The 15,800-nt window shown below is 44.4% G+C and overlaps 1 protein-coding gene and 1 gene segment (V, D, J or C); one reads left to right on the top strand and one right to left on the bottom strand.

Annotated features, from left to right (window-relative positions):
- Window positions 1-2,143, bottom strand: part of LOC142988140 (armadillo repeat-containing protein 1-like) — a 70,947-nt gene extending 68,804 nt beyond the window's left edge. The window contains exon 1 of the mRNA XM_076137182.1: window positions 2,123-2,143. The gene's annotated coding sequence lies outside the window, so the exon portion shown is untranslated. The remainder of the gene's footprint in view (window positions 1-2,122) is intronic.
- Window positions 2,144-7,803: 5,660 nt separating this feature from the next.
- LOC142988134 (T cell receptor alpha variable 3-like) lies at window positions 7,804-10,677 on the top strand. The segment is given in 2 exon segments: window positions 7,804-8,760; window positions 10,331-10,677. Coding segments are annotated over 2 exon segments (402 nt in total).
- Window positions 10,678-15,800: the final 5,123 nt, after the last annotated feature.

Raw genomic sequence — 15,800 nt, 5'->3', positions numbered from 1 at the left:
GCATGAAGATTCCTTCCAGTGCAGTGTCAGACTCTGCTGTGTACTACTGTGCTGTGAAGCCCACAGTGACAGCAAACCCACAGGCTCTGTACTAAAACCTCTGGAACCTAAATACAATACTAACACTGTCCACTAGAGGGGGACAAACACTATGAGACTTGGTCTGGACTTCATTCTCTATTGATATAAACAATACAAATGAAAGCGATAAAGATCAATCTCATTTTCTCCATCATATCACAGTGAAACTCTAATAAGAACCAGATAGTGACTTGCTAAAGTATAAGCTGCCGTCTCAGCTGCTCCGGTCCTTGTCAGCGTTGTAGCAGTGGGAGGAGCCTGACAGGCAGAACAGAGACGAGCTGCTTGTAGACTTGTTGCTTGTTGCTGTGCTACAGTAAATGTTTGGTGTCCAACATCAGCTATGCAGCTCATCCTGTCTATGATTGTCTTGGCTCTGTCTGTTGGTGAGTAGCTTCTTTAGACTGACACATTTTCATCAGGACTCATTTAAATCCAAATCTTACTGTGTTTTGATTCTTCAATATTCCTTCATGTCAATCAAACCTGACTGACTTTTCATATCTGCAGGTTCCAGTTCTCATCAAACCATCCAGTCAGTCCAAGACAGAGTTCAGGCTGCAGAAGGAGACACAGTAACTCTCTCCTGTAACTACACTGCAGCAGATTTCTTCTTCTGGTATCAGCAGTTCTCCTCTTCATCTCCGCAGCTTCTCATCACAGAATACAGCAACAAACCTGGATTGACTTTGAAGATCGATAAAGTCAATAAAAGGATTGAGTTGTTGATCCTCTCTGCTGCAGTGACAGACTCTGCTGTGTACTACTGTGCTGTGAGGCCCACAGTGACAGCAAACCCACAGGCTCTGTACTAAAACACCAGCTGACACACTGACAAGCTGCTGGAAGACAAACCTTCACCCTCCAGCAGGGGGCGACATCATCCAGTAGGTGTTGCAGCATCGTTGCTGTGTGTCTGAGCATTCTATCATGAATAAGTGCTGCCATGAAGAGAACAACTCTCACACTGAGTGTTGAACATCAGCTAGTTAGTCCTGATGCTTTAAACCTTGTTGTAGAGATGGAACACTGGCTGTGGATCATTCTAGCTGCACTTTGCTTTGGTACTCAACTATTATTAGCATGCTTTGAGTTTAAGATCCATTCAACTTCAACAACCTGCTGAGCTGAAAGTGATTGATTGATTATTCATTGATCCATGTGTTCCTCTCATGTTCTTCCTCAGAGTGTAAAGGAGAAGACAAAGTGATCCAGCCAACAGGAGATGTCACTGCTGCTGAAGGACAAACACTCACACTGGATTGTACTTTTCAGACCACAGATAAAACTCCTTATTTATTCTGGTACAAACAGGAAGTTAACAGTTTCCCCAGGTTTATGCTGCAACGCAACAACTTTGGAACAGGAGATAATGCTGCAGAGTTCCAGAAAGAGAGATTTGATGCTGAACTCAACAAGACTTCAGTTCCTCTGAAGATCCAGAAGCTGCAGCTGTCTGACTCTGCTGTGTACTACTGTGCTCTGCAGCCCACAGTGACAGGAAACAACACAACTCTGTACTAAAACCTCTGGAGCTCAGTCAGAAAACACAATGCAGTACTTCACATTGTCCTTTAGGGGGAGACAAACACAACTAGATTCAATGTGGTTCATGATACAATATGAAACCAATAGGAATGATAAGCAAACCTCCATGATGGGGGAAACGACTTCAACAAGACTGAGACAAACACAAAGCCATGGAGGAGGGAGGAGCAACACTATCAAAGTACAAACCTGAGCCCAGCTGCCACACTAACTTCTGTTTCATCCACTGAAGGTCACCTGCTTCTGTTGCTAACATGCTGTCACTGCAACATGCTGGACTTTGGACTTTACTCATCTCTACATTTAAAGGTTTGTGACTCAATGTATCTGCACATACTTTGAATAGAAGTTTGATTGATTGAACCTTTGCTTATTGTTTTGGTATTGATCCTTTGTTTCTTTAGGTGTCAGCTGTGAAGAACTCACTGCAGTCAGAGAAGGGAAGGAAGAGTTCAGTTTAGAAGGCAGCACTGTGACTCTGTCCTATAATTACTTCAAAGGTGCTGCAGCTGGAGATTATTTCTTCTGGTATCGACAAAATCCAGGAAATCCACCACAGTTCCTCCTCTACCATTCGGGATCAGGATCAATATTGACCAGAGCAGATCCAGACTCTGGATTGTCTGTAGAAATGTCTAAGGATCAAAAACAAATCAGCATGAAGATTCCTTCCAGTGCAGTGTCAGACTCTGCTGTGTACTACTGTGCTGTGAGGCCCACAGTGACAGCAAACCCACAGGCTCTGTACTAAAACCTCTGGAACCTAAATACAATACTAACACTGTCCACTAGAGGGAGACAAACACTATGAGACTTGGTCTGGATTTCATTCTCTATTGATGTAAACAATACAAATGAAAGCGATAAAGATCAATCTCATTTTCTCCATCATATCACAGTGAAACTCTAATAAGAACCAGATAGTGACTTACTAAAGTATAAGCTGCCGTCTCAGCTGCTCAGGTCCTTGTCAGCTGTGACGGAGCCGCACTGTGCCAGCGCGGCCCCGACAATGACTCTGGTCAGCGCACACACGCACACATGCACACACACACTTTTGCCCTCCCTCCTATCCATTCTCCCTCAGTTTGAATAACCCCATTACAATTTCACAGCAACCAAAGCGGCACACTGGTGATCGCAACTTACATTTACGCAGCATGCGGCTTGAGATGCGCTGTGCGCTCGCTCCGCGATGTCCCAGCCGGAGTGGGTTGGCCAACCAGAGGCGTCACATTTGCTTTGTTTAAATGGAATGGTTTTGCGCCCTTGCACAGTGACGTGAAAGGGAATAATTTGTTTTTGTTTGCAGAATCCATTGTTTGAGTAACAAATGACCTGCTTTTCATTTCTGTAGAATGAGATATAGTAGGGATAATTTGTGTAATTTATATTTGAGGTTAAGGTAACTGTGACTGCTGTTTTTGTGAGTAGAAATTGGGTTAATTGATTTAAGAAATTGTCTAAAGCCTAGTGGGAGGGGCTATGGAAATAAAAGGAGACTGCCTCAGCCTGGGAGCGGGCGGTGTGGTTGGGTTACACTGAAGGTAACAGTGACGTGCTTTATAATGAGTCAAGTTTAGTTGGGAAACATTGGAAACCTGTTAGAGTTATTGAGGAACTCCTTTTTTCTTTTCCTTAGAGTGTGAAACCTGTTTTGTAAGGTAATTTTTGTTTGGCAGTCCTGTGCATTTTTCTTTTGTATCTTTTGCACCTTGGAGGCCGGAAATAAAAGAACAACAACGCTATCTTCCGACTACGCCTGATGTTTTGTGGAGTTTAAAGGTAGAACCCCGCGACATCAGCGTTGAAGCAGTGGGAGGAGCCTGACAGGCAGAACAGAGACGAGCTGCTTGTAGACTTGTTGCTTGTTGCTGTGCTACAGTAAATGTTTGGTGTCCAACATCAGCTATGCAGCTCATCCTGTCTATGATTGTCTTGGCTCTGTCTGTTGGTGAGTAGCTTCTTTAGACTGACACATTTTCATCAGGACTCATTTAAATCCATATCTTACTGTGTTTTGATTCTCCAATATTCCTTCATGTCAATCAAACCTGACTGACTTTTCATATCTGCAGGTTCAAGTTCTCATCAAACCATCCAGTCAGTCCAAGACAGAGTTCAGGCTGCAGAAGGAGACACAGTAACTCTCTCCTGTAACTACACTGCAGCAAATTACTTCTTCTGGTATCAGCAGTTCTCCTCTTCATCTCCACAGCTCCTCATCACAGAATACAGCAACAAACCTGGATTGACTTTGAAGATCGATAAAGTCAATAAAAGGATTGAGTTGTTGATCCTCTCTGCTGCAGTGACAGACTCTGCTGTGTACTACTGTGCTGTGAGGCCCACAGTGACAGCAAACCCACAGGCTCTGTACTAAAACCTCTGGAGAACTAAGTCAGAAAATACAATGCAGTACCTCACATTGTCCTTTAGGGGGAAACAAACACAACTAGATTCAATCAGAATCAGAATCATTTTATTTGCCAATTAAGTTTGCACTTAAGAGGAATTTGCTGTGGTTCTGGGTGCAACGTGTAACATAGAAAAAGACAACAGAAGACAACATATAAAACAACATGTGCAAACAGCAGCTTGGTGAATACTTAAATTAAAAACACACTAAATTAAACTAAATTAAATAAGTTAACTAAATGAGTGCTGATGAATAAGGTGTTAAAAAACGTGCAGGGGATTATTGAATAAATTAACTTAAGACTACTGTTCAATAAAGTCAATGTGCAGGGGTTTTTGTGGGGTCAGTGGAAGACCCGGGCCTTGTTGAGAAGGCCCACTGCCGAGGGGAAGAAGCTGGATTTGTGGCGTGAGGTTTTGGTCCTGATGGACCTCAGCCTTCTGCCAGGGAGGAGGGTTAAAAACAGTTTGTGTCCAGGGTGGGAGGGGTCGGCCAGAATCTTGCCTGCCCGCTTCAGGGTCCGGGAGGCGTACAGGTCCTGGAGGGACGGCAGGTTGCAGCCGATCACCTTCTCGGCACAGCAGATGATACGCTGCAGCCTGCCCTTGTCCTTGGCAGTGGCTGCAGCGTACCAGACGGTGACGGAGGAGGTGAGGATGGACTCAATGATGGCAGAGTAGAAGCGTACCATCAATGTCTTTGGCAGGCTGAACTTCTTCAGCTGCCTCAGGAAGAACATCCTTTGCTGGGCTTTCCTCCATGATGGAGGAAACGACTTCAACAAGACTGAGACAAACACAAAGCCATGGAGGAGGGAGGAGCAACACTATCAAAGTACAAACCTGAGCCCAGCTGCCACACTAACTTCTGTTTCATCCACTGAAGGTCACCTGCTTCTGTTGCTAACATGCTGTCACTGCAACATGCTGGACTTTGGACTTTACTCATCTCTACATTTAAAGGTTTGTGACTTAATGTATCTGCACATACTTTGAATAGAAGTTTGATTGATTGAACCCTTGCCTATTGATTTGGTATTGATCCTTTGTTTCTTTAGGTGTCAGCTGTGAAGAACTCACTGCAGTCAGAGAAGGGAAGGAAGAGTTCAGATTAGAAGGCAGCACTGTGACTCTGTCCTATAAATACTCCAAAGGTGCAACTTTTTCTGATTATTTCTTCTGGTATCGACAAAATCCAGGAAAACCACCACAGTTCCTCATCTCCATCGCTGGATCAGGATCAACATATAACAGAGCAGATCCAAACTCTGGATTGTCTGTAGAAATGTCTAAGGATCAAAAACAAATCAGCATGAAGATTCCTTCCAGTGCAGTGACAGACTCTGCTGTGTACTACTGTGCTGTGAAGCCCACAGTGACAGCAAACCCACAGGCTCTGTACTAAAACACCAGCTGACACACTGACAAGCTGCTGGAAGACAAACCTTCACCCTCCAGCAGGGGGCGACATCATCCAGTAGGTGTTGCAGCATCGTTGCTGTGTGTCTGAGCATTCTATCATGAATAAGTGCTGCCATGAAGAGAACAACTCTCACACTGAGTGTTGAACATCAGCTAGTTAGTCCTGATGCTTTAAACCTTGTTGTAGAGATGGAACACTGGCTGTGGATCATTCTAGCTGCACTTTGCTTTGGTACTCAACTATTATTAGCATGCTTTGAGTTTAAGATCCATTCAACTTCAACAACCTGCTGAGCTGAAAGTGATTGATTGATTATTCATTGATCCATGTGTTCCTCTCATGTTCTTCCTCAGAGTGTAAAGGAGAAGACAAAGTGATCCAGCCAACAGGAGATGTCACTGCTGCTGAAGGACAACCACTCACACTGGATTGTACTTTTCAGACCACAGATAAAACTCCTTATTTATTCTGGTACAAACAGGAAGTTAACAGTTTCCCCAGGTTTATGCTGCGACGCTACACCATTGGAACAGGAGATAATGCTGCAGAGTTCCAGAAAGAGAGATTTGATGCTGAAGTCAACAAGACTTCAGTTCCTCTGAAGATCCAGAAGCTGCAGCTGTCTGACTCTGCTGTGTACTACTGTGCTCTGCAGCCCACAGTGACAGGAAACAACACAAGTCTGTACTTAAACCTACAAAACTCTCTTGTGCAGTCAGAAAACACAATGCAGTACCTCACATTGTCCTTTAGGGGGAGACAAACACAACTAGATTCAATGTGGTTCATGATACAATATGAATCCAAGAGGAGTGATAAGCAAACCTCCATGATGGAGGAAACGACTTCAACAAGACTGAGACAAACACAAAGCCATGGAGGAGGGAGGAGCAACACTATCAAAGTACAAACCTGAGCCCAGCTGCCACACTAACTTCTGTTTCATCCACTGAAGGTCACCTGCTTCTGTTGCTAACATGCTGTCACTGCAACATGCTGGACTTTGGACTTTACTCATCTCTACATTTAAAGGTTTGTGACTCAATGTATCTGCACATACTTTGAATAGAAGTTGGATTGATTGAACCTTTGCTTAATGTTTTGGTATTGATCCTTTGTTTCTTTAGGTGTCAGCTGTGAAGAACTCACTGCAGTCCGAGAAGGGAAGGAAGAGTTCAGTTTAGAAGGCAGCACTGTGACTCTGTCCTATAATTACTCCAAAAGTGCTGCAACTGACTATTTCTTCTGGTATCGACAAAATCCAGGAAAACCACCACAGTTCCTTATCTCCCATTCGGGATCAGGATCAATATTGACCAGAGCAGATCCAGACTCTGGATTGTTTGTAGAAATGTCTAAGGATCAAAAACAAATCAGCATGAAGATTCCTGCCAGTGCAGTGTCAGACTCTGCTGTGTACTACTGTGCTGTGAGGCCCACAGTGACAGGAAACAACACAACTCTGTACTAAAACCTCTGAACCATTCAGTATATCAGGAGGAGGAAGACAACACAACACTCCTCTGTGTCCACTAGAGGGAGTCTCTCTCTAGTAAACCTTTATAGCATGTAGATCTGTTCCCTCTCCTGAAGGTCTCATCAGTAAACCTCCATCCTCTCCAGAGACATGCTGCTGTACCTCTTTGTGCTCTGGGCTCAGTTTAGAGGTGAGTTCTATCAGACAGATCAATGTCTCATGAGAGCTGCTGGGTTCATCACATCATGGGGCTTCACATTCATGTTTGTGCTCTAAACCAGACTGATCAGTTAGTGTGTATTGATTATTGACAGAATAGATCTGATCTCAGCTGTAGCTGCTCATAGAGTTACACTGTACTCTTGATATGTTCCACTCTTCTTCTCCTCTCAGTCTCATCAACAATGTTAGTCTGATGGATTCATTGTCTGGACTTTTTCCAGGCCTGATGGCTGCAGACAGCATCTCTCCTGTGGAAGCTGAAGTCAGTGGAACAGAGGGACAGTCTGTCACACTCAGCTGCTCCTATCAGACGGATCAGAGCGGAACTGTTGACATTTACTGGTACAGACATCATCCTAACCAGGCTCCTCAGTTCATACTGTGGAAAAGAGGAAGAGGAGGGACCGATGAATATATTCCTGATGAACGATATCAATCCAGGACCTCCTGGAATTCAACTGATCTGATTTTAACAGAGGTCACCCTGGCAGACACAGCTCACTACTACTGTGCTCTGAGACACAGTGATAGAAAGTATAGAAGAGGCTGTACAAAAACCTGAACACAGAGATCTGAGGACTCTACAAAGAGGAGGGAAGTGGGGTCCAGACCACAGCTGAGCATATCAGATGGATTCTGCTCCTTCCTCTTTTATCAGAGTCTCTGTGCTTACAGCTGCTCATCAAACACTGGAGGAGCTTTCACCAGAGCACAGAACTCAACAAGAACAACAACACACACCTTTGATACAGGACTTTGATAGAATCAAGACTTAGTTGGCTTGTCAGTATGTGTGTGTGTGTGTTTGTGTGCGTGTGTGTGTGTTGGGGGGGGGGGGGGTGTTCATGGAGTGACCAATACCCTGTACAACAACAACAACTCCTGTGGTTGAAGCAAATCCTGCCAAACCTGACTGGCTGTTAACCTGATGGGACATTGATGTCCCAACACAATATTCATTTCAAATAATCGATTATAACTGCAAACCCAATCACTTATTCACTGCTTTCAGACGAGCAGATAAGTGCCACAATCACACACAAAAAGTTTGAATTTTCTATCTGCCTTGGATTTCTTTAAAAAAGAACAAATAAAAAATCCAGCACTTATTTTCCCACGCTATGACAACACACTAACAAACTTCCATTAAACAGCCATAAAAGAGTTTCAACATGATATTTCACAACACCAAGTGTTAAGTTTCACACAACCACAGAGCAGCTGGACAGAGTACAGACATCAGCTTGTAATGTCCTGAAACGACCACCACCAAGATGGGGGCGCTGCTGCTGCTGCTGCTGCTGCTGCTGCTGCTGCTGCAGGACAGGAAACACAACACTCCTCTGTGTCCACTAGAGGGAGTCTAACAGTGAATCATCAGAGCTGCCAGCTGAGAGGCATCACTAAGGGTGTCCTTCCTCAGGAGAGGGAGAGATTCAGGGAGGAGCTGAGCTGTTACTGAACTCTAGAAGAGAGACAAACTTCCATCTTCAGCTGTGTTCAATACACAAAGCAGAAGCATCACCTTTCTTCAACATGCTGTCAGTGCACTGCTGTGTGTTTCCTCTACTGTGTCTCCACATTCTAACAGGTATGTTAGATTCTGCAGGAAGAAACCTTTTCTGAATCTCATTCATTTATTGATGCATCAGCAACATGGAATAACTAAGTGATCTCTTTCTTTAGGTGTCAGCTGTGAAGAACTCACTGCAGTCAGAGAGGAAGAGTTCAGTTTAGAAGGCAGCACTGTGACTCTGTCCTATAATTACTCCAGAGCTGCAACTGGTAGAGATGAATTTTACTGGTATCGCCAAAATCCAGGAAAACCACCACAGTTCCTCATCTCCCATTCGGGATCAGGATCAATATTGACCAAAGCAGATCCAAACTCTGGATTGTCTGTAGAAATGTCTGAGGATCAAAGACAAATCAGCATGAAGATTCCTTCCAGTGCAGTGACAGACTCTGCTGTGTACTACTGTGCTGTGAGGCCCACAGTGACAGCAAACCCACAGGCTCTGTACTAAAACACCAGCTGACACACTGACAAGCTGCTGGAAGACAAACCTTCACCCTCCAGCAGGGGGCGACATCATCAAAAACAAACACAATCTATGTAGATCATACCTCCTCCAGGTTGGTCTCTTGACACACTGTTTATGAATCTTAACCCTGTACCTTCAAGCTCTTTTATCCAAAGAAGCTTTGACTGAGCTCTCATTCATTCACACACTGATGACAGAGGCATCAATCAGGAGCAGTTTGGGGTTCTGTGTCTTGCTCAACATCTCTTAACAGGCTCTGTAGGAGGAGCCTGGACCAGGCCGGCCTATCAAAGACCCCTATGTCCTCATGTTCCGCTAGAGCTCAGCTTCTAGGCTCTCACTCTTGTTGTTCTCTCTGGATCAGATCTTTGCTTGTGTTGTATTCAGATCTCTAATGTACGTAGCTTTGGATTACAGCTTCAGTCAAATGAATCCATGAGAATATAAATCATTTCTGCTCCTTTTAGGTGTTCCTCAAAAAACAACCTTGACTTTCTTCCCCAGAAGCTGCAGCTGTGTGACCACAGAGACAGGAAGTACAGTGAGCCTGCAGGAGCCGACACACCAGGATGTTTCACACTGACTTAGTCCTCCTGCTTAGACTCAAGTGTTCATTTGTTGTCAAGGATACCAAGATTAGTTTCATACTGACCGTGGGCAATCAATCAATCAATCAATCAATCAATCGACAGGTGAAGGTTGAAACACACACACACACACACACACACACACACACACACACACACACACAAATGATCATCCCTCATGATGTCACCATGATGTCAGAAGAGGAAGGACTTCCTTGCCAGATGGGGTGGGGGGGAGCAGGAGGCTCTCACAGTTCCAAACTCCACAGACTTCAGAAAGTTCAGTGTGAAGATCAATAAGGGTTTTCCTCCTCTAGCACGTTGCTGTCAGTGCAGATACTGCTGCTCTCCATATTCACTGGTAGGTCACAAACTACAGGACTCAGAGATTCTTCACTCATCTGAGTTCACACACTCAAGTTCATGTGTTGATGTTTAAATACAGTTCAGTGTCTGAAAAGAAAAAGAGCTTTACAGATATTTGTTCAACATGAATCTGTTCACTTATGTCTTCTTTATTTTCATGCAGGTGTCAGCTGTGAAGAACTCACTGCAGTCAGAGAGGAAGAGTTCAGTTTAGAAGGCAGCACTGTGACTCTGTCCTATAATTACTCCAGAGCTGCAGCTGGAGATGATTATTTCTTCTGGTATCGACATTTTCCAGGAAATCCACCAGAGTTCCTCCTCTCCATCTCTGGATTAGAGACTGTAACACTTGCAGACTCTCTGAAATCAGACTCCAGGTTCTCCACTAAACTGTCTGCAGATAAAGGTGGTGTGGATTTGTTGATCCTCTCTGCTGCAGCGTCAGACTCTGCTGTGTACTACTGTGCTGTGAAGCCCACAGTGACAGCAAACCCACAGGCTCTGTACTAAAACCTCTGGAGCTCAGTGAGAAAATACAATGCAGTACCACACATTGTCCTTCAGGGGGAGACAAACACAACTAGATTCAATGTGGTTCATGATACAATATGAATCCAATAGGAGTGATAAGCAAACCTCCATGATGGAGGAAACGACTTCAACAAGACTGAGACAAACACAAAGCCATGGAGGAGGGAGGAGCAACACTATCAAAGTACAAACCTGAGCCCAGCTGCCACACTAACTTCTGTTTCATCCACTGAAGGTCACCTGCTTCTGTTGCTAACATGCTGTCACTGCAACATGCTGGACTTTGGACTTTACTCATCTCTACATTTAAAGGTTTGTGACTCAATGTATCTGCACATACTTTGAATAGAAGTTGGATTGATTGAACCCTTGCTTATTGGTTTGTAATTGATCCTTTGTTTCTTTAGGTGTCAGCTGTGAAGAACTCACTGCAGTCAGAGAAGGGAAGGAAGAGTTCAGTTTAGAAGGCAGCACTGTGACTCTGTCCTATAATTACTACAGAGCTGCAACGTTGTCTGATTATTTCTTCTGGTATCGACAAAATCCAGGAAAACCACCACAGTTCCTCATCTCCCAATTGGGATCAGGATCAATATTGACCAGAGCAGATCCAGACTCTGGATTGTTTGTAGAAATGTCTAAGGATCAAAAACAAATCAGCATGAAGATTCCTTCCAGTGCAGTGTCAGACTCTGCTGTGTACTACTGTGCTGTGAGGCCCACAGTGACAGCAAACCCACAGGCTCTGTACTAAAACCTCTGGAACCTAAATACAATACTAACACTGTCCACTAGAGGGAGACAAACACTATGAGACTTGGTCTGGATTTCATTCTCTATTGATATAAACAATATAAATGAAAGCGATAAAGATCAATCTCATTTTCGCCATCATATCACAGTGAAACTCTAATAAGAACCAGATAGTGACTTACTAAAGTATAAGCTGCCGTCTCAGCTGCTCCGGTCCTTGTCAGCGTTGTAGCAGTGGGAGGAGCCAGACAGGCAGAACAGAGACGAGCTGCTTGTAGACTTGTTGCTTGTTGCTGTGATACAGTAAATGTTTGGTGTCCAACATCAGCTATGCAGCTCATCCTGTCTATGATTGTCTTGGCTCTGTCTGTTGGTGAGTAGCTTCTTTAGACTGACACATTTTCATCAGGACTCATTTAAATCCAAATCTTACTGTGTTTTGATTCTCCAATATTCCTTCATGTCAATCAAACCTGACTGACTTTTCATATCTGCAGGTTCAAGTTCTCATCAAACCATCCAGTCAGTCCAAGACAGAGTTCAGGCTGCAGAAGGAGACACAGTAACTCTCTCCTGTAACTGCACTGCAGCTGATTCATTCTTCTGGTATCAGCAGTTCTCCTCTTCATCTCCACAGCTTCTCATCAAAGAATACAGCAACAAACCTGGATTGACTTTGAAGATCGATAAAGTCAATAAAAGGATTGAGTTGTTGATCCTCTCTGCTGCAGTGACAGACTCTGCTGTGTACTACTGTGCTGTGAAGCCCACAGTGACAGGAAACAACACAACTCTGTACTAAAACCTCTGGAGCTCAGTCAGAAAACACAATGCAGTACCTCACATTGTCCTTTAGGGGGAGACAAACACAACTAGATTCAATGTGGTTCATGATACAATATGAATCCAATAGGAGTGATAAGCAAACCTACCAACCATACCAACTTAGAGTTGATGAAGACTGAGAGCTGCAGAGTCTTCCTCACATCAGCTGGAGCTCACACTTACTGAACAGAGCACACATGGAGTCTCTGCTCCTCTCACTGCTGCTGGCTGCTGTTTGCCTTGGTGTGACTCTGATCTGTTTCTGTTCCATTTATCCAACATTGACTCCATGCTTTGAAACACGGCTGACATGTTTTGTTGCTGTGTTACAGAGAGCAGAGCTCAAAAAGACAACGTGCTGCAACCAGAAGGAGAAGTGACTGCTGCTGAGGGAGAGACAGAGACACTGAGCTGTCTATACAACAGCACACGAACAGACGTATATATTTACTGGTACAAACAAGATGATACCAACAGGCCCAACTTCATTCTGAGCACCTTTACGTTTGGCTCTGGAAAAACAGAGGAAGAGTTCAAGGAGAGATTTACATCCAGGCTGGATTCCACCTTAAGATCAGTTCCTCTGAAGATCCAGAAGCTGCAGCTGTCTGACTCTGCTGTGTACTACTGTGCTCTGCAGCCCACAGTGACAGGAAACAACACAACTCTGTACTAAAACCTCTGGAGCTCAGTCAGAAAACACAATGCAGTACCTCACATTGTCCTTTAGGGGGAGACAAACACAACTAGATTCAATGTGGTTCATGATACAATATGAATCCAAGAGGAGTGATAAGCAAACCTCCATGATGGAGGAAACGACTTCAACAAGACTGAGACAAACACAAAGCCATGGAGGAGGGAGGAGCAACACTATCAAAGTACAAACCTGAGCCCAGCTGCCACACTAACTTCTGTTTCATCCACTGAAGGTCACCTGCTTCTGTTGCTAACATGCTGTCACTGCAACATGCTGGACTTTGGACTTTACTCATCTCTACATTTAAAGGTTTGTGACTCAATGTATCTGCACATACTTTGAATAGAAGTTTGATTGATTGAACCTTTGCTTATTGATTTGGTATTGATCCTTTGTTTCTTTAGGTGTCAGCTGTGAAGAACTCACTGCAGTCAGAGAAGGGAAGGAAGAGTTCAGTTTAGAAGGCAGCACTGTGACTCTGTCCTATAATTACTCCAAAGGTGCTGCTGGTGGTGACTCTTTCTTCTGGTATCGGCAAAATCCAGGAAATCCACCACAGTTCCTCATCCTCATCTCTGGATCAAACTTTGTTAAATCTGCAGACTCTCTGAAATCAGACTCCAGGTTCTCCACTAAACTGTCTGCAGATAAACGTGGTGTGGATTTGTTGATCCCATCTGCTGCAGTGACAGACTCTGCTGTGTACTACTGTGCTGTGAAGCCCACAGTGACAGGAAACCCACAGGCTCTGTACTAAAACCTCTGGAACCTAAACACAATACTAACACTGTCCACTAGAGGGAGTGACAGCTCCTCTCTTCACATCCTCATTTTACTCAACAACATCACCATCAAGGGAACTTTGAGAACAAGAGGCCCCCTAACAAGTGTGTGACATCGTTTCTGTGGTTCAGTTCTTGTAACATATCTGTAAAAACTCATCTAATCATCTTCATGGACCGATTGAATCAAATGTTTCTTCACATTGAAGCACAAAGTCATTTCCTTATGTTCCACTTTGTCTTCATGTCATTGTTGAGATGTGGTGGCAGAGCTCATGTCATCTCCACCAGACGGGACAGGAGACAAACTCAATCACTGGACCTCAGTGAGTGTCTGCTGCTTTGGGACGACTCAGTCAATCTCCTGATGATCACAGGTTCTTCAAGCTCAGGAAGCATTTAGAGGCACAGCTGTGTAGCAGAGAGACGGCTGAAGTTGTCAGCAGGAGGAAGAAGACAGCTGTGCGGCCTGTCACTGTGACCAGACTCCGCCTTCAAATCTACCAACTTAGAGTTGATGAAGACAGAGCTGCAGAGTCTTCCTCACATCAGCTGGAGCTCACACTTACTGAACAGAGCACACATGGAGTCTCTGCTCCTCTCACTGCTGCTGGCTGCTGTTTGCCTTGGTGTGACTCTGATCTGTTTCTGTTCCATTTATCCAACATTGACTCCATGCTTTGAAACACGGCTGACATGTTTTGTTGCTGTGTTACAGAGAGCAGAGCTCAAAAAGACAACGTGCTGCAACCAGAAGGAGAAGTGACTGCTGCTGAGGGAGAGACAGAGACACTGAGCTGTCTATACAACAGCACACAAGCTAACGTAAATATTTACTGGTACAAACAAGATGGAACCAACAGGCCCAACTTCATTCTGAGCACCTTAACGTTTGGCTCTGGAAAAACAGAGGAAGAGTTCAAGGAGAGATTTACATCCAGGCTGGATTCCACCTTAAGATCAGTTCCTCTGAAGATCCAGAAGCTGCAGCTGTCAGACTCTGCTGTGTACTACTGTGCTCTGCAGCCCACAGTGACAGGAAACAACACAACTCTGTACTAAAACCTCTGAACCATTCAGTATATCAGGAGGAGGAAGACAACACAACACTCCTCTGTGTCCACTAGAGGGAGTCTCTCTCTAGTAAACCTTTATAGCATGTAGATCTGTTCCCTCTCCTGAAGGTCTCATCAGTAAACCTCCATCCTCTCCAGAGACATGCTGCTGTACCTCTTTGTGCTCTGGGCTCAGTTTAGAGGTGAGTTCTATCAGACAGATCAATGTCTCATGAGAGCTGCTGGGTTCATCACATCATGGGGCTTCACATTCATGTTTGTGATCAGTTAGTGTGTATTGATTATTGACAGAATAGATCTGATCTCAGCTGTAGCTGCTCATAGAGTTACACTGTACTCTTGATATGTTCCACTCTTCTTCTCCTCTCAGTCTCATCAACAATGTTAGTCTGATGGATTCATTGTCTGGACTTTTTCCAGGCCTGATGGCTGCAAACAGCATCTCTCCTGTGGAAGCTGAAGTCAGTGGAACAGAGGGACAGTCTGTCACACTCAGCTGCTCCTATCAGACAGATCGGGGAAGTGTTGACCTTTACTGGTACAGACATCATCCTAACCAGGCTCCTCAGTTCATACTGTGGAAAAGAGGAAGAGGAGGGACCGATGAATATATTCCTGATGAACGATATCAATCCAGGACCTCCTGGAATTCAACTGATCTGATTTTAACAGAGGTCACCCTGGCAGACACAGCTCACTACTACTGTGCTCTGAGACACAGTGATAGAAAGTATAGAAGAGGCTGTACAAAAACCTGAACACAGAGATCTGAGGACTCTACAAAGAGGAGGGAAGTGGGGTCCAGACCACAGCTTCATATCAGATGGATTCTGCTCCTCCCTCTTTTATCAGAGTCTCTGTGTTTACAGCTGCTCATCAAACACTGGAGGAGCTTTCACCAGAGCACAGAACTCAACAAGAACAACAACACACACCTTTGATACAGGACTTTGATAGAATGAAGAC

Source organism: Genypterus blacodes, unplaced genomic scaffold (assembly GCF_046128005.1).
Source record: "Genypterus blacodes isolate CSIRO-AG114 ecotype Tasmania unplaced genomic scaffold, CSIRO-AGI_Gbla_v1 ptg000298l_1, whole genome shotgun sequence".
In the NCBI taxonomy this organism is placed as follows: domain Eukaryota; kingdom Metazoa; phylum Chordata; class Actinopteri; order Ophidiiformes; family Ophidiidae; genus Genypterus; species Genypterus blacodes.
This window is presented reverse-complemented; position numbering and strand designations above follow the sequence as displayed.